The following is a 14,599-nucleotide window of genomic DNA, read 5'->3' on the forward strand; positions in this document are numbered from 1 at the left end:
TTGCGAAGACTTACAGGAAATAGAAGAAAATTCCAGTGTACTACAGTTTAGTTGCATTGCCTTGTTTACCTTAAGCCACATTACATTCTGTTGTCCAAAAAGCATGATCTACCTGCGAGTTTCTCAGTATTGACTCCACTGAAATTGAGACCAACTCGCCTCAGCCCAGGATGCATATGCTCTTAAGGATTATTAGGATTTCTTTTAGAAAGACAAATCTGGTCCATACACTCCTCCTGAAAGGAATTATGATGTTTTTACAATAATGGTAGTTCTGTCTGAAAAGAATGTTACTAGCCTTAATTTTCAAAATATAGCTGATGCTTTTTGTTATTTAGACTGAAAATACTGGGGCTGTTTTCCTTACATGCTCATTTTCTATTTGAGGTTTAGCAGCTTTTCACTGTGACACTGTTTATCATTATTTACCTGGGATACTTTTCACTGTTGTTCACTGAGGAAATAATTGCTTGTGTAAAACAGAGGAACTTCTGTTCTGCCTTAGGAATTAGGACCTAAGATGAATCCACAATAGAACATCTTCCAGGATATATAGAACCTGTGTCCTTTCTAGTCCATGGCAGCAATTTTTTTTAAGGATGTCTTTGGTCAATCTTGTTTCCATTGTAATCCTACTAAACACATGTAACAATTTTTAATAGATAATCACTCAATAAAATACACTGCTTGGGTTTTGGCGGTTTTTTATTCCTACAGTTCTAAAACTTAATTTACATGTTGGTTTGCCTCTTTTAAGGTCTCACTAGGCTCTGCTTTCAGTCCCTTTTAATCTATCCATCTCAACCCTAGTCAGTAAATAAATTAAAATCCCTTCAGTTGCCTACATGCTGACAATCCACTTTATCCATTACTGCTGCTTCTGTCAGTCTGATCTCGCCCGCATATGCTCGTTTGGTCTGCTGTCTGAAAACAAATCCTCCTTTTTCAATTTAGCCTTTCGAAACTGCAGTAAAACCATCCCAACTTTCATTTCTGCTCTCTTGCACACTTCCAGATGTGACCCAAGTCTTGACACTTGATAGTTTGGATTCAAGTCTACCTTGAAACAAGACAGGCAGCTACACTCTAGACATGTCAATTACTGGAATGCAACCTTCTGTGAAAAACGTACTTTCCACTAAAGCAGAACTGTTAAGCCTCATTCAACATGGCCATGAAGCTTTTAATTTAGTTTCCCTCACATGCTTTCCTAGGACCAGGACCACATAAACATTTTCTCAGTCTCATTAAGGTCTGCACCATCCCTCTCCAGCTTAGGGTATTTCTCTCCGCTCCCTATGCCATTATTCACATTAGACAGACTCCCACACAGAACATTCTTCCAATTCCAGCCCTTATCCCCTAGATCTATCCTCACTTTCCCACTAGAATCTATGAACATTGCTTGAAGTTAATTATATTTTCTCTCTGCCATTCAGCACAGGAACCTGAAGTTTAAAATTTTAACTACCACATCTGTCTTTATGAAGTGTATCACATTCTTGTATCATTCAGGCCTTCAAAGAATAGTCACAGCGACTGTCCTGTATTTGAACTCTGTGATGTTCTGTAACTACTAGCATAAAACACAATAAACAACAGAAACTACAAATCCTTTCGGGTCTAGGCAGATCATATATATTTGACAGGGCTAATATGGAGAACTGTTGAAATAAAACCAAGGCATCTTAATCAATAAGGAAAAAATAGTTCAACTATCATTATGAAGTGGAGAAATAAATATCGATTGCAAGCTTTTCAACATGAGGTTGCTTCTGAAAAACCCCACAAAACCAGGGATATATCACAGAAAACTACAATTTGGCAAGGCATCTTTCTTTGCTTGACAGATGTAAGATACTGTGCAATTCCAACAGCCATCCTTCTCAGTAAAATAAATCACTTGCCAAAGTCATGCTATATACAAACTGTCCTCATGAGATCAACACTCAGCAATAACTCTGAGTTGCTTGTGTAATTTTGAGTAGAAAGATATTTCCATACTATTCAGAAGTTCCATATAATGATCTTATTGAAATATAGAACAAATCAACACAACATATTCACCATACTGCATCAGGTTAGAGTTATAGATTACTTCCTCATTAAAAAAGGATGTTTCTGATGGGTTTCAACAGAAATTATCTTCCAAGGTATTTAAGATTTTTCAGTTACCAAGACTAAGATATAAGCACATTGATGGTTTAATGAAAATAACGATGGTAGAGTGATAAACAATGAAGACAAGTCACACCTATAGGTGAATCCAACCCTTCTGTAAACCAGTCCCGTTCAGACATCATTATACTTACAGGATGGAAGACTACATCCTGGAAGAGCAGCAGTTCTGAAAAGGACTTAGGAATCATGATGGATAATCATCTAAATTTACAATCTTTTAATGCAAATAACTGAGACTGAAAGATTTAAAAATGCAATCCTTGGAGGTATAAACAAACAAGCGAAGATATAAACTGAAAGGTTCAAGAATGTACCTGCACATACTACACGCACACAGCAATATTGAAAATGCTATCAGATGCTGTATGCAGTTCTCAAGTCCACGCTTTAGAATGGATTTTAAAACATCTGAAGTTTCAGAAGAGCCGTAAAAGCTTTACAGTTAAGAGATTTAAGGAACTCCATCTATATAGGTTATTAAAATTAACATACTTTTATGTGAATAAAGTGAAATAGTTTAAAACTAGAGTAGTTATTTGTTATTCTAATAGGCAGCTAGCTATCCGATGGCCAGCAGCTGTAACTAAACAGTCCTAAAACTGAAGGAGGACTAAGAGTATGGAAAATAAACTAGCTGAATCACTCAAGAGACACGGAAAAATCCTCACACTTGAATAATCTATATGAAAATCAGCTATCTTTTTCAAAAGTAGGTTCTACTGCACCCAAAAGATACGGACTTCACGGTGCAGAAATAGCTAGACTGAATTCTAGGGATAACGGCATGCCAGTCAGATTATTTCATTACCATGGTCACTTCTGGCCTTAAAATCAGCTAGTCTGTAATAGGTAGAAAGCTGCAGTGCATATAAGAACATTCAAACTAACAGATGATAATATAAAGAACTCAAACTACAAGTACAGTCCATCAGAATCAAGCAGAGCTGAGTTCATACATCAGTGATTTTGTATACCTTGCTGTTTCAATTAAAAACTCAAAATTATCTGTTATGCCTCCAACTTTTACTTTCATATTTTTAAGTCTGTTTCAATGTATCTGATATTTACATATTATAGTATAATTATACCTACCATACCATGGCTTGAAGTAGGTTAATTGCATAGGAAGATTTACTATGTTTACATTTTTTCTTAAATTACTCTTTTTTTAAAAAGCACAGTAAAGAGTCTGAGGACAAATTATTCAACTGTTTATCATACATAAGACTGCATGACTATAATACAAAGGGCTTGTCTTTTCATTTAACGTTACAATATACACAGCAAGTCCGGACTAGATCTTACAATCTGAACACAGGTATTTAACCTTTTCCATGCTGTTTATGTTTACAATGCACAGAAGTCCTGTAACCAAACTGTGTAGTAAAGCACACAAAACTGGACTGTAACATAACACAGTATGCAGAAGCACTGGATTTTATGATTTCTTCTTTATGTAATTTTTTTTTTAAACTGCTTTACTTTTTGGTGCTTGCTAAGGTGTGGCAACCCGCGCACACAAAAATTACCCAGATTTCGTATTACCCTTATATTCCTTTTTATATTGCTAAACTCAGCATCCCGTTTCTAAGGTGACACCCTTCCAAATCCTTGTAAACTTCTCTGAATTACTGAGTTTAAAAATAAAACCAAAAAGAAAACAGAAAAAACCCCCACTTTCATCCACAGGGTTGACGTGTCAATATAAAAGAAATATGGATCACTTGATTAAAAAAACCCATGGTTTACAAAAAACTGGTAATCCCAAGTATTCATTCCCATTTATATGGTAGTCAGCTGCTGCGTTGCCACTGTAAGTATAAAAAATTCCACCTTTTAGTCTGAAAAAATGACTTAGCCACATGGAATTGACCAGTATAAACTCTGGATTTTCTGCTAAATTAACTTTTAAAAGGGCTTACTGGCAGAGGTAGATCACTGCTTCTGTAATATATAATGGGCAAACAATGTTAATCTGGGATGGGCAATCAATGAGTCACCCTTATTCTTTCAAATGTTTTTCACGGTGCTTTTACTTTTCATATAAACAAATCTCTGAATGGGCCCATAAATTTTGCAACTGCCAAGCTGACTGTGTTATATTAAGGCAGCATTACCCAAAAATTAGGCACCTGTTAAATACAGCCTGCTAACTTCAGGTCTCATGTGAGTGTTTTGCTTTACTCAGACTATTATTTTGGACCTGTTCATGCAATCAAGGTCTTGCCTTCAAGTTTACAATTATGTTAATAAGGAATACAAGAATCAACTGCTGGTTTCATAGCTTCTGGATCTAGTGTCCCTTTTACCTTCAGAAGCCTGAACACATTTATAATGTAACAGATGTTAAAGTCTCGAAGTAGATGTCAATCTATTATGTTCAGTACACAGATTGCTGTAAATGTATTGGCTATGAATTCAACAACAGTTCCAGTTTTGTTTAAGCAATAGTACAGCCATAATTTTCAACTGACATTTAAAAATGGTCTAGTTACACCTTGTGTCAAAGTGCAGAACTGCTACATTATTGGTTACAGACATCTATGTGCTATAAAAACAGCTTTGGTACAATAAATTATCAAAAAAGAAAATAAATTTTTGTAAAATTCACAGCATAATTGTGAGGCAAAAAAGCAGTCACATAAAATTCTGCATTTTTAAAAATGTTCAGGATGAACAGAAGACGTCTTTGTGCAGAAGTAATGGTGGAGAAACCACGTGCCGAGAAAAAGCAAAAGAAAAAAGTAAAAAGCAGGAAGGGACACAGTTGTAGCTATTTCCATCAAACGCAAACCACTACTCCTGTGACCTTCAACCAATAAGGAAGTCAACTTTATGACACACGCAAAGTGACCTTGCAATACCTTACAATAAGTGGGTCACAAAAGTCTATTTTAAAAGAAAGGCCTCTTGAATTACCCATTCTCTGTGTTTTCAGCATTAAGGACTGTCTGCAAAAGCATGTCCAAAAGTGATTGCATCTGAAATGGTAGGCTCTTCTAACTTAAGAGTCCAAATCCATAAGGCCAAAGGTTATCCCAAAGACCACCACTTAGACCTCCCCAGGACTGGCCAGGACCGACCCGTTGATTGCTTCTCAGTGCACCTCAGTTATGAAACCAGTCATATTTCAATACTAACTGACTGTGGGCTCCAAAGTATGAGACCCACAGAATCCCATTACAATTGCTGCTTTGATCCTCAGTAGATTCAGAAAAGGAGAGTTCTGATCACCGCCACTTAGCATGCTTAATGTGCCTTACAAACTCCATACAACCGTCCCTTTTTACAGCTGAAGAATATATATTTGTGTAATCTGAAGGTCCCTCTTTCTTACAGTACTGCATTTCTGTGCCCATGTTTGTTTGGGGAACTAAAAAAAATATATATATATATTACTCACTCCCCTCCCACCCAAGAACTTCAAAGGGCCCTTTTATAAATCATGTGCAATGCCTTTAAAAAGAAACTAGTTTGCAACTACAACTAACATTTGAACAATAACCCCTGTTGAATGAGACAAAAAAAAAAACAATCCCTCCCCCCAAAAAAACAAACTATGACTAGGTTGTGGCAAGTTAAAATGGGGGAAGCAAAAGGTGAACACCACTAAGCTATCCGTTAAGGTGGGTCCAGACATGGCTCTTAAAAAAAAACCCAAAACAAAACAAAACCAACCAACCAACCAAACACCCCACCCCACCCCCCAAAACAACAAAAAAACCCTTCATTGTCCCTTTGCAATCTTTTCAAGTTTAAAAAAATAGTCAGCTTTGCCCTCCTGTAGCGGTTCAGTGAGTTTATCTCCTTCTGATTCAAGCAGCTTTGCACTTTGTTTTTGGAAAAACACCACTTCTATAAAAACACACAAGAAACAAACTTAGTTTCAGTTTAATCACGAGCTAGCCACAGGACTTTGCTGAACACAAACTCCTGTCATGGGAGACTCTTCTCTATCAATTCCTTGCCTCATTGCAAGGTGTCCTTCAGTCATGTAATGAGCAGGACCTGTATTAGCAGAAAACTGGTATGTTGGGTGTCCAGCTATGCCAGTTTCTTGGCGCGGATTAGAGTAGACTGTTAAATTCATGTCCATAGCTCCATTTTGTCCAAAGTCCAAAGTATTAGCAGCCACTGGGCGGTTCTGATAGGCCTGATTGCCTTGGTTACCAGTAGAGGAGGAAGATGTAGAAGAAGAAGTAGTTGAGGAAGACAGGGATGTCATGGAGTGGTGACTGTGGCCCACCTCCATAGAATCCTGGGTGGAGGAGCTGTTTGTTGGAGAATTGTAGACTCTCGGCCTGGTCCGGCTACCCAAGGCTTGCTGTCCATGATGGTGGTGGTGGTGGTGATGGTGGTGGTGGTGGTGAGAGCTATTTCCATGATGATGATGTAATGCATTCTGTTGTTGAGGGGTTACATGGAAGGTGGTTTCTTGAACTGGATGGTTTTCAACAGTGACCTGTGTAGGAGCCTCAGTGGCTGTCCAACCAATTGGAGGAGGAAACTGTTGTCGAACCTATGTTAATAAGCAAAATAAAAATTAAAATGCAAATCTGTCCACTTGCAATATGTGAGATTAAGTTAATACTTATGCTAACTTTTTAAAAAGTTAACCAAACCTTGCAGTTACAAAATTATTCTAGAAATGTAAGCATGTAGTTAAGAAACATTTCTAATACACTTTTCTAAATGTATCTTAAGAAAAATGAGTTCACATTCTAGATGCTTTTTTCAAACAGTTTAAGTAAGCACAATATGTGACCTTACTGTCAAGATGATAGAAGCAGCTTTATGTAATAGCAGTAATAAACAACATAATGTTTGTACAACACCTATAACAATCAGGTCCCGATCTCTGACTCAGGCCTCTGGAAACAATAAGCATATTAAACTAAATTAGTATGTTTTAGTTTGTATCTTGAGTGGTGTCAACAGCATTAGAGGAGTACTACCCACACCTCTGGAAGAACACAGCTAATTAAAGATTCCTAAATTAGCAAGATCTAGCTACATGCCAATTTGCTGCATAAACTAAATTGTCTACTGAGGAGAATTTATGTTTTTATCTGTTTTGTACTAAAATAAAAATCTTACTGAATTATTTGTACTTAATAAATGAGTCATTGCTTCTTTCCAAGTAGTATTGAATAAACACTTATTCATCAATGATAATGTTGAAGTACCTGAACACCATAGAATGGAAGTAAGAACTCCAGCCGGAGTCCTCTGAAGTACAAGCTAGTTCTTCACTGGACTAGAAGATGCATAGTTGTGTGTACCCTAACGTGCTGTGTAAGGTGAAGCACTGACAGATCCACCTGACTTATTGCTACTACTAATATGAAACCTTCACCTCTGCAGAACTTATGGAAATTTTTACAGGCACCTGTAGTAACTTTTGGCTAAGTGACTGACCTAACATACAAAGGGACACAATGCAAGAGCTGGGGGTAAAAAATAAACCAAATGTGATGGCTAGTTCCAGGTCTAAACCACTTCAGCCTTAAAATGACTTAATATTCTCAGAAAATTCATATCTATCAAACAGACAAAAACTCTACACTTATGCATACCTGTGGGCTGTGTGTTTCACAGTCCATAGCTTGAACAGCAGCAGTGAAGTGTCCACCACTATGTCGATGCTGGTGTGTGGGGTCTGACCGTGCCCTTCCACTGTTGCTTGTTCCAGAAGATCCACCTATAAAATCATAACATGCATAACTAGAGACATAAAATTTAAAGTAAGCTGTAAAACAATCAGCATGAAGATATTTAAACTGCTTGAAGGTAAAAATGCAAGACCTACGATAATCACATTTTGATGTGATTAGGAAAAGCAATTTTGTTATCTGTTAATGAGGAAAATTTACCTGAGCTTGAAGATGTACTAGAGGTGGTTCCTGAAGACTGTGACTGCTCCATGGCAGGACTCGTAGACACACTGTTACTTGTGTTTGTACCTTCGTCTGCTGTTTTCTTAAAGAAACTATGCTGTAGGGCATAATAAGGTTGAATTCGTGTCTTAGGGTCATAATCAAGCATCCTTAAGATGAGGTCTTTGAACTTCAAGTAGTCAGCTACAGTATGACCCGATTCCCCAGCACGACGTCCACCTGGTCCTCCTGTTTCAACTCCCAGTATATTGTGAAGTTTACGAGTTCCGGGTGGTTTGTATTCCTGTTGGAAAGTTTGAAATTGCTTGAGATCAAGTAAGTATTAAGCCTTGGATGTGCACAGTTTAAACATGCCATAAAACGAAGTCAGTCAAATAAAAAATTCTTCAACACTACAGAAAGTGTTATTTAATCAATCTGTCTTACAACATGCAACAATAATAGACAACACAAAAGCTATATTTTCAGTAAGGGAAGATGTAAAATAAAGTAACATCTCACCAATTTTTAAATTTTTTTATTTATTTATTAAAAAGAAACAGCCTGTATCATCATCATACCCTTTTTCCATCTTTGGTCTTCTTCAAGTTCCAAGTGCCATCTGGCAACTTCTCAAAGAACTTTCTTGCTTTTGGTGCTTGGTCAAGGATATGGGTAGGTGGTATCCCCAAAACTTCCACTATTTTATTCATTTGATCCACCTGTTACAAAGAATATTTGCGAAAAACATGTGACAGACAGCTAAGCAGTATGACAGAGTGAGATTCCAGTCACATGTGAAGCAAATGTTAACTACCCAGACAAGTTCTAAATTAACTGTACGAAAAATCCAATGTGTACAAATTAATGAATAAGGAGTAAGAAGGAGCACCCAGAAACAGAAAATTATTAATAAGCAATTTAGAGTTCTGACAAAAGCCATTGCTATCATTGATGTTTATTCATTTTAGAATTATTAGACTTCCCTAATTTATGTACTACAATTAAACAGATGAAAATCATGATGAGAACGAACAACAACAAAAATAAGAATCAAATTACTTGTACTGTAATATAGCTGCATACCTCATTTGCCCCACTAAAAAGAGGCTCTCCAGTGTGCATCTCAACTAAAATACACCCAAGGGACCACATATCAATTGCAAGATCATAAGGCATTCCCAGTAGCACCTCTGGTGATCGATAAAAACGACTCTGGATATATTGGTATATCTGAAATAAAAGCATCTAAAAGTAATACACAGCATCCAAAGAGCACTATTATGATTCCATATTACAAAACAGAACTACCATGAAACACATTTTTGGTCTAAGAAAAGCCAAGGTATCAGTGATACTTAAAATCATCTATACATTACATTAATAAAAATATGTAAACGTTAATTCTTAAGAAAATATTAGCATTCACACTCTCTCTCAAAAAAAAAAAAAAGACAAAGTGCAGATTCACATGTCAGTAATTTACACTTTAGGGTTGATGAGTGTAATCTCATGCCAATTACAGGTAATCAGGTCACAAAATTTTAGTCTGGTATCACAAGACACATCGGAATCACTAACACCTCAGACAAAACTAATAGTAAAGGATCAAAAGCCACAATTATGACATGAGCAAACAAGATGAAATTAACAGGTGATTCCAGGAACTAGAAAACAACACATGGGAAAAAAGCAACCTCCATCCACTCCTAACTATCCTGTTCATTTCATAAAACAGATAATTCTATCCTGATTCTAAACCTGGAGACTGGCTTAAACATAAGCATATTAAAAAAAAGAAACAACCCCACCCCAACCTCAGTTTAGTATTTTCCACAGTTTTCCGCAGTTGTTTGTAAAAATGGGTTAGTTATAACCAGTACCTTTAAAAGCCAGTTATTGGACTGTCTCAACCCTCAAACATCTTATCTTTAAAGCACACTAAATAGGGGACATGCTGAAGTCGAAGGAGTAATACATATGGAATAATAAAATAATAAAAGAATGTTTTATTTAATAGCACTGCAGACTTCCACAGTCAAGTGCTGATGCATTCTGCATTAACACAGTGTAAAAACATAACCAAGGAGAAAAAAAGATGGAAAGTTTATCACTATGGTGAAAGTTTATTTACTACGGCACTAAAATTCATGTTTAAAGCTCCTACTGACTACTGATGTCTAACACCCTATGTAAACATTAGTTACTATTTCAATTAAGTCATCATTAATAAAGTTTAATTTCGATATCTAGCTATTATGACTTAAACATATTTTTTCATATGTATCCAACAGTAGCATAACCAGAATTTTTACTAATACTCACCCTCTGTCCAAGTTGACATGAACTGCCAAAATCAACAATCTTGATAGCGCTTCGTTTGGGGTTACAGAGCAGGATATTCTCAGGTTTTAGGTCACAGTGAATGATACTAAGTTCAGGAGTCGCCAGAAAAAGCAGTGCAGTGCACATCTGCTGTGCAAATTTTCGTGTCAGGTTCAATGAGACGCCTCTGAAGTTGGTGTTCCGCAATAGATCATACAGATTGTAGGACAGCATTTCAAAGACTAAGCAGAGATGGTTTCGGAACATGAAGTGGCGCTTCAAATGCACTTTAAAAAAGGGGAAGAAAATAATTAACACATATCCTGTGTAGTAATTATTAAATACTAATTGCAACACAATGCTGAAATATTATAATCTATATGTGGGAAGCTGACCTATGAGTAAGATACTACAGTGTTTTTTTTCCTAGGTCTATGGTTATTTACAGAATATTGCTGCATGTCTAGGGTACGGGGGGACATTTTATACATCTGAAGTGTCCTCAGGTGTACCTCGGTAAAGCTATAATTAAATTATTTAAAAGATAGAAGAGGTATTTTTTCAAAATAAGCTATCACTTCCCTATCAGCAAACACATTTGTGGGTAAATAAAAATAACAGCAAAAAAGACAAGAAGCCCAAACTGTGTAATACAATCTTTGTCGCAACACTTGATCTTTTTCAGGGGAAAGTTAATTTTCTCCACCCTCCTAAAGCTAAAATTGTATTTGAGTCCTAGCAGATTAGAAAAGTGCACATACAGCAGCATTCTCAACAGTAAAACAAATACCGGACTTTAGACTGAAGTATTTTTTAGGAATTTCCCTTACATTGACAGAGAAAATATTTGGCTGTCAGATTAATTTAAAATATACTAAGACTTTACTGCAATTTATGTGACTTCAGTTGATTACTTCAATTAATAAAACTGATCAATATCCCAAAGACATTATATTAATTTCAATCAGGCATAATCTTGATTTATGAAAGCAACCAATCCGGTCCAAATCCAATCAATTTTTTTCATGAAATAGGTGAAAAATTCATCACGTTAATCTTTTTAAAGGCAAGCAGGATTTACCAATCTGTCAATCATTCAGGTTGGTTATTGTAAGTAAAAGAAAACTGAAATACAAAAAATACTTCAGCCCTCATATAAAAAGCACCACACTCTCCTTTTTGTCCTAATAAAATCTTGAACCAATATTAGCACAATGAGAATTCAAGACTTTCAATTAAGGTCATTACTTGGTGTCCTACAGATTTTTTTTCCTCCATTATTATGACAGTTCTTCATGTGTCCCTAGGACTTACCTGTAACTAAGACCATATGCTTCCACCTTGATGCCACTTTCTGCAGTACATCATTGTCTAGACCTTTCATATTTTCTCACCTTTGCCATATTTCCACTATTCTCCCACCATAAAAGCACCAGTACCTTTTCACGTCCTTGGGGACTTCCTACATTTGACTCCAGTTCCTCCACTAAGCTTGCTGCACCCGTCAACTTGGCAGGGAACGCCACCTACTCCAACTGATTTGTAACTACCAGCATGCTGCTGGCCAACCAGCACCACGTGCAACCACCACACAGCTCTAAGAGTTTATAACGGCTGAACTTGACACATCTATCCTTCAGTGATGACATGACATTTGAATATTTCTCCTCCACTCTACCACCAATTTTCACAGAACTTGAAGGCCTTAATGCATTTTTATGCTTGTGTTAGATCTGAAGGAGACCAGACAGAAGATGTGAAGGTACTAGAGGAGATCTGACAGAAGCATAAACAGTTAAACTTTATGTCCTTAATCAGGCTACAGTTTATTTAACCACGTTCCCCCTGAAGTATACATTTTACATAACACAGTATATTGTAATACTTGAATGCCGCCTTCAACTATACTCAGCTTGTATATCTGTAAGTCTATGTAAGGGTAAATTGTCCACATGTCCTACAGACAACTTACTTTTTACATGAATATGCTGAATGCTTCAATTAAGGCTTGTTGGAGAAGTATGTTCATAAGCAACTGTTCCTACACTTAGAAATACTTATCAGTGAAGTGCCTAGAGATCTCAGTTTTCCATGGTAAGTTTTTGCACAGCATGCAATACAAGATTTTCATCCAAAACATTATCTATTCGGGATTTTTGATCCTTATTGATGCTGTCATGTTCATTAAATACTGTGTTAACTATTCAAATATACCCTAATAGATTTGGAAATCAGCTTGAAACAAGCCTAAAATCAGCTGCCTAATCAAAGACAGTACATATTATTTCACCATTGTTCAAAATTATCAGAACTTATTTTTCTTTTTTTTTTTGTTTCAGCATTGCTCTCTATATAAAGCCATCCTGTCTTAACTCACAGGGGGATATTATATAATGTTTTAGTCAATTTAATTTTATTTAAAATTCCAAAAGTTTATTCGATGATGCCAGTATTGTCTTTATTTGCTACGTATTAATCAAACTGGTCATGTCTTCAATGTTCCTGAGACATCTTTCTGACACAGTATGCTGTCAAGTTTAGTTTTTGTTTTATGTAAACATGTTATTAATAAATTTAAGTTAAAAATACCTTTAAAATTTTTACACTGAATACATAAAATGTATTCTAAAGATAACTTCTATAAAACAAGTTAAAATGTAACTGAATACTCATCAGATAATTTAGTATCAATGTACATTAACATTATTTCAAAGGTTTCTTTCTCAACTACTGAAAAATTAGTAATCCAATATATACATGCAAATCAGAAAAGCACAGCTATTAGTATTTCAGCTTCTACAAACAAAAGGATGCTTAAATCTTGAAGTTTAATCTTGCTTAATTACTTTTTCTCATACTTCTCCATCTCTGTTTACAACATGCTGTTGGCTTTCCCTTCATCATCTTTTTGCTCAATTGTCCACTCCAGAGGACAGACAGGATTTAACAAATTTTTTACACGAGCTGAATTAATTTCATCATTATTACGAAGTTCAAGTAGCGTTATAATAATAAAGGTGACAGCATTCCAATCTACAGGAACCTTCAAAATTATAAGCTTTAAAGTATTTTCTGAGCTATAAATGGGCAAGTCTACACAAATGGTCAACATCTACACAAATCTTATCTCAGTTTTGTTAAACAAAATTTTGAGATTTAAAAACACACACGATCAAAAAATAATGATCAAGCAAGCCATAAAACTACTGTATGATGCTGGTTTACAATAAGTACGCATGATCTTATCCATGACAGTTCTGAGATAATTTATGATATGTTCAAAGTAGTGAAAGAGATGCGAACTGCTACAGAATACAGCTTTTGTGGAAAACTTGGTGCATAGCAACTTCTTCAGGTGTCTGTGTCATTAACTGGAAAAAGAAAATTCTACAAATTATCACAATACTACAAAGTAACAAGCCTGTTATCCCAAATAATTTTATATATTCTTCTTCTGGATCCTGTCCTGTTGCAAAGCAAACTGAAAAATTTGCACTAAATAATAATTTTTAAAGCTGTATTATTCTTTTCATTTCTTTAGCACCAGAAGCATCCTATGGTATATACCAAGATCTAAAATATTCATAATTTTGATTTAATGAAAATGAAGAATAACTATTCAAATACCTATATAGTACTTCATCTCAGTATCATGTTTGTTCATAAGCTCAAGCAGCCGCACTTCAATCTGGGCTTGGTTCAAGAAAGCCTTCTTGTTTTTTATTATTTTGATAGCCACCCACTCTTGTTCCACTCGATCATAAGCCTTTACAACCTGAAAAAGTCAAATACATCAGTAAATCATCTGGAGTTTTCAAAATACATCAAAACTCACTTTTAAAACTTTCTTTACATTCAGAATTCAGAGAAAACATTTAAAGAAGTTTTGTTCTTTTCAGTTAAATTTCTTTTCCTACTTGATACTATTTATCATGTGACATTCATTACAGTGAGTCACAAAACAGAACTATGACTCCACTGAGCTTCACTGAGGCTTCCCTAAGGCAAGTATTATATCCAAAATGCAATTATCAAAACAATCTAAAACAATCAAAAACAATACTGTAAAATGACTGGCAAAATCTGAGAAAAACTAACAAAAACAACTGAAGAAAAGCTCCATCCTCCTTCCAGCCTTTTTCTCAGGCCTTGGCTACAGCTGTGAACAGTAAAAACAAATGTTACTAAGTAGCATTTGTAATAGGTATTCCCTAGCA

General features: G+C 35.7%; 1 protein-coding gene across 1 annotated transcript in view; it reads right to left on the bottom strand.

Moving 5' to 3' along the window:
* Positions 1 to 438: 438 nt before the first annotated feature.
* Positions 439 to 14,599, bottom strand: part of DYRK1A (dual specificity tyrosine phosphorylation regulated kinase 1A) — a 58,684-nt gene continuing 44,523 nt past the window's right edge. The window contains exons 5-11 of the mRNA XM_026850601.1: positions 14,010 to 14,157; positions 10,383 to 10,669; positions 9,144 to 9,290; positions 8,639 to 8,779; positions 8,055 to 8,361; positions 7,758 to 7,882; positions 439 to 6,700 (exon numbers count right to left, since the gene is read on the bottom strand). Of these exons, the coding sequence (XP_026706402.1) occupies positions 6,077 to 6,700; positions 7,758 to 7,882; positions 8,055 to 8,361; positions 8,639 to 8,779; positions 9,144 to 9,290; positions 10,383 to 10,669; positions 14,010 to 14,157 (1,779 nt within the window). The 3' untranslated portion in view covers positions 439 to 6,076. The remainder of the gene's footprint in view (positions 6,701 to 7,757; positions 7,883 to 8,054; positions 8,362 to 8,638; positions 8,780 to 9,143; positions 9,291 to 10,382; positions 10,670 to 14,009; positions 14,158 to 14,599) is intronic.

Source organism: Athene cunicularia (assembly GCF_003259725.1).
Source record: "Athene cunicularia isolate RWA chromosome 1 unlocalized genomic scaffold, athCun1 chr1_part1, whole genome shotgun sequence".
NCBI classification, from domain to species: domain Eukaryota; kingdom Metazoa; phylum Chordata; class Aves; order Strigiformes; family Strigidae; genus Athene; species Athene cunicularia.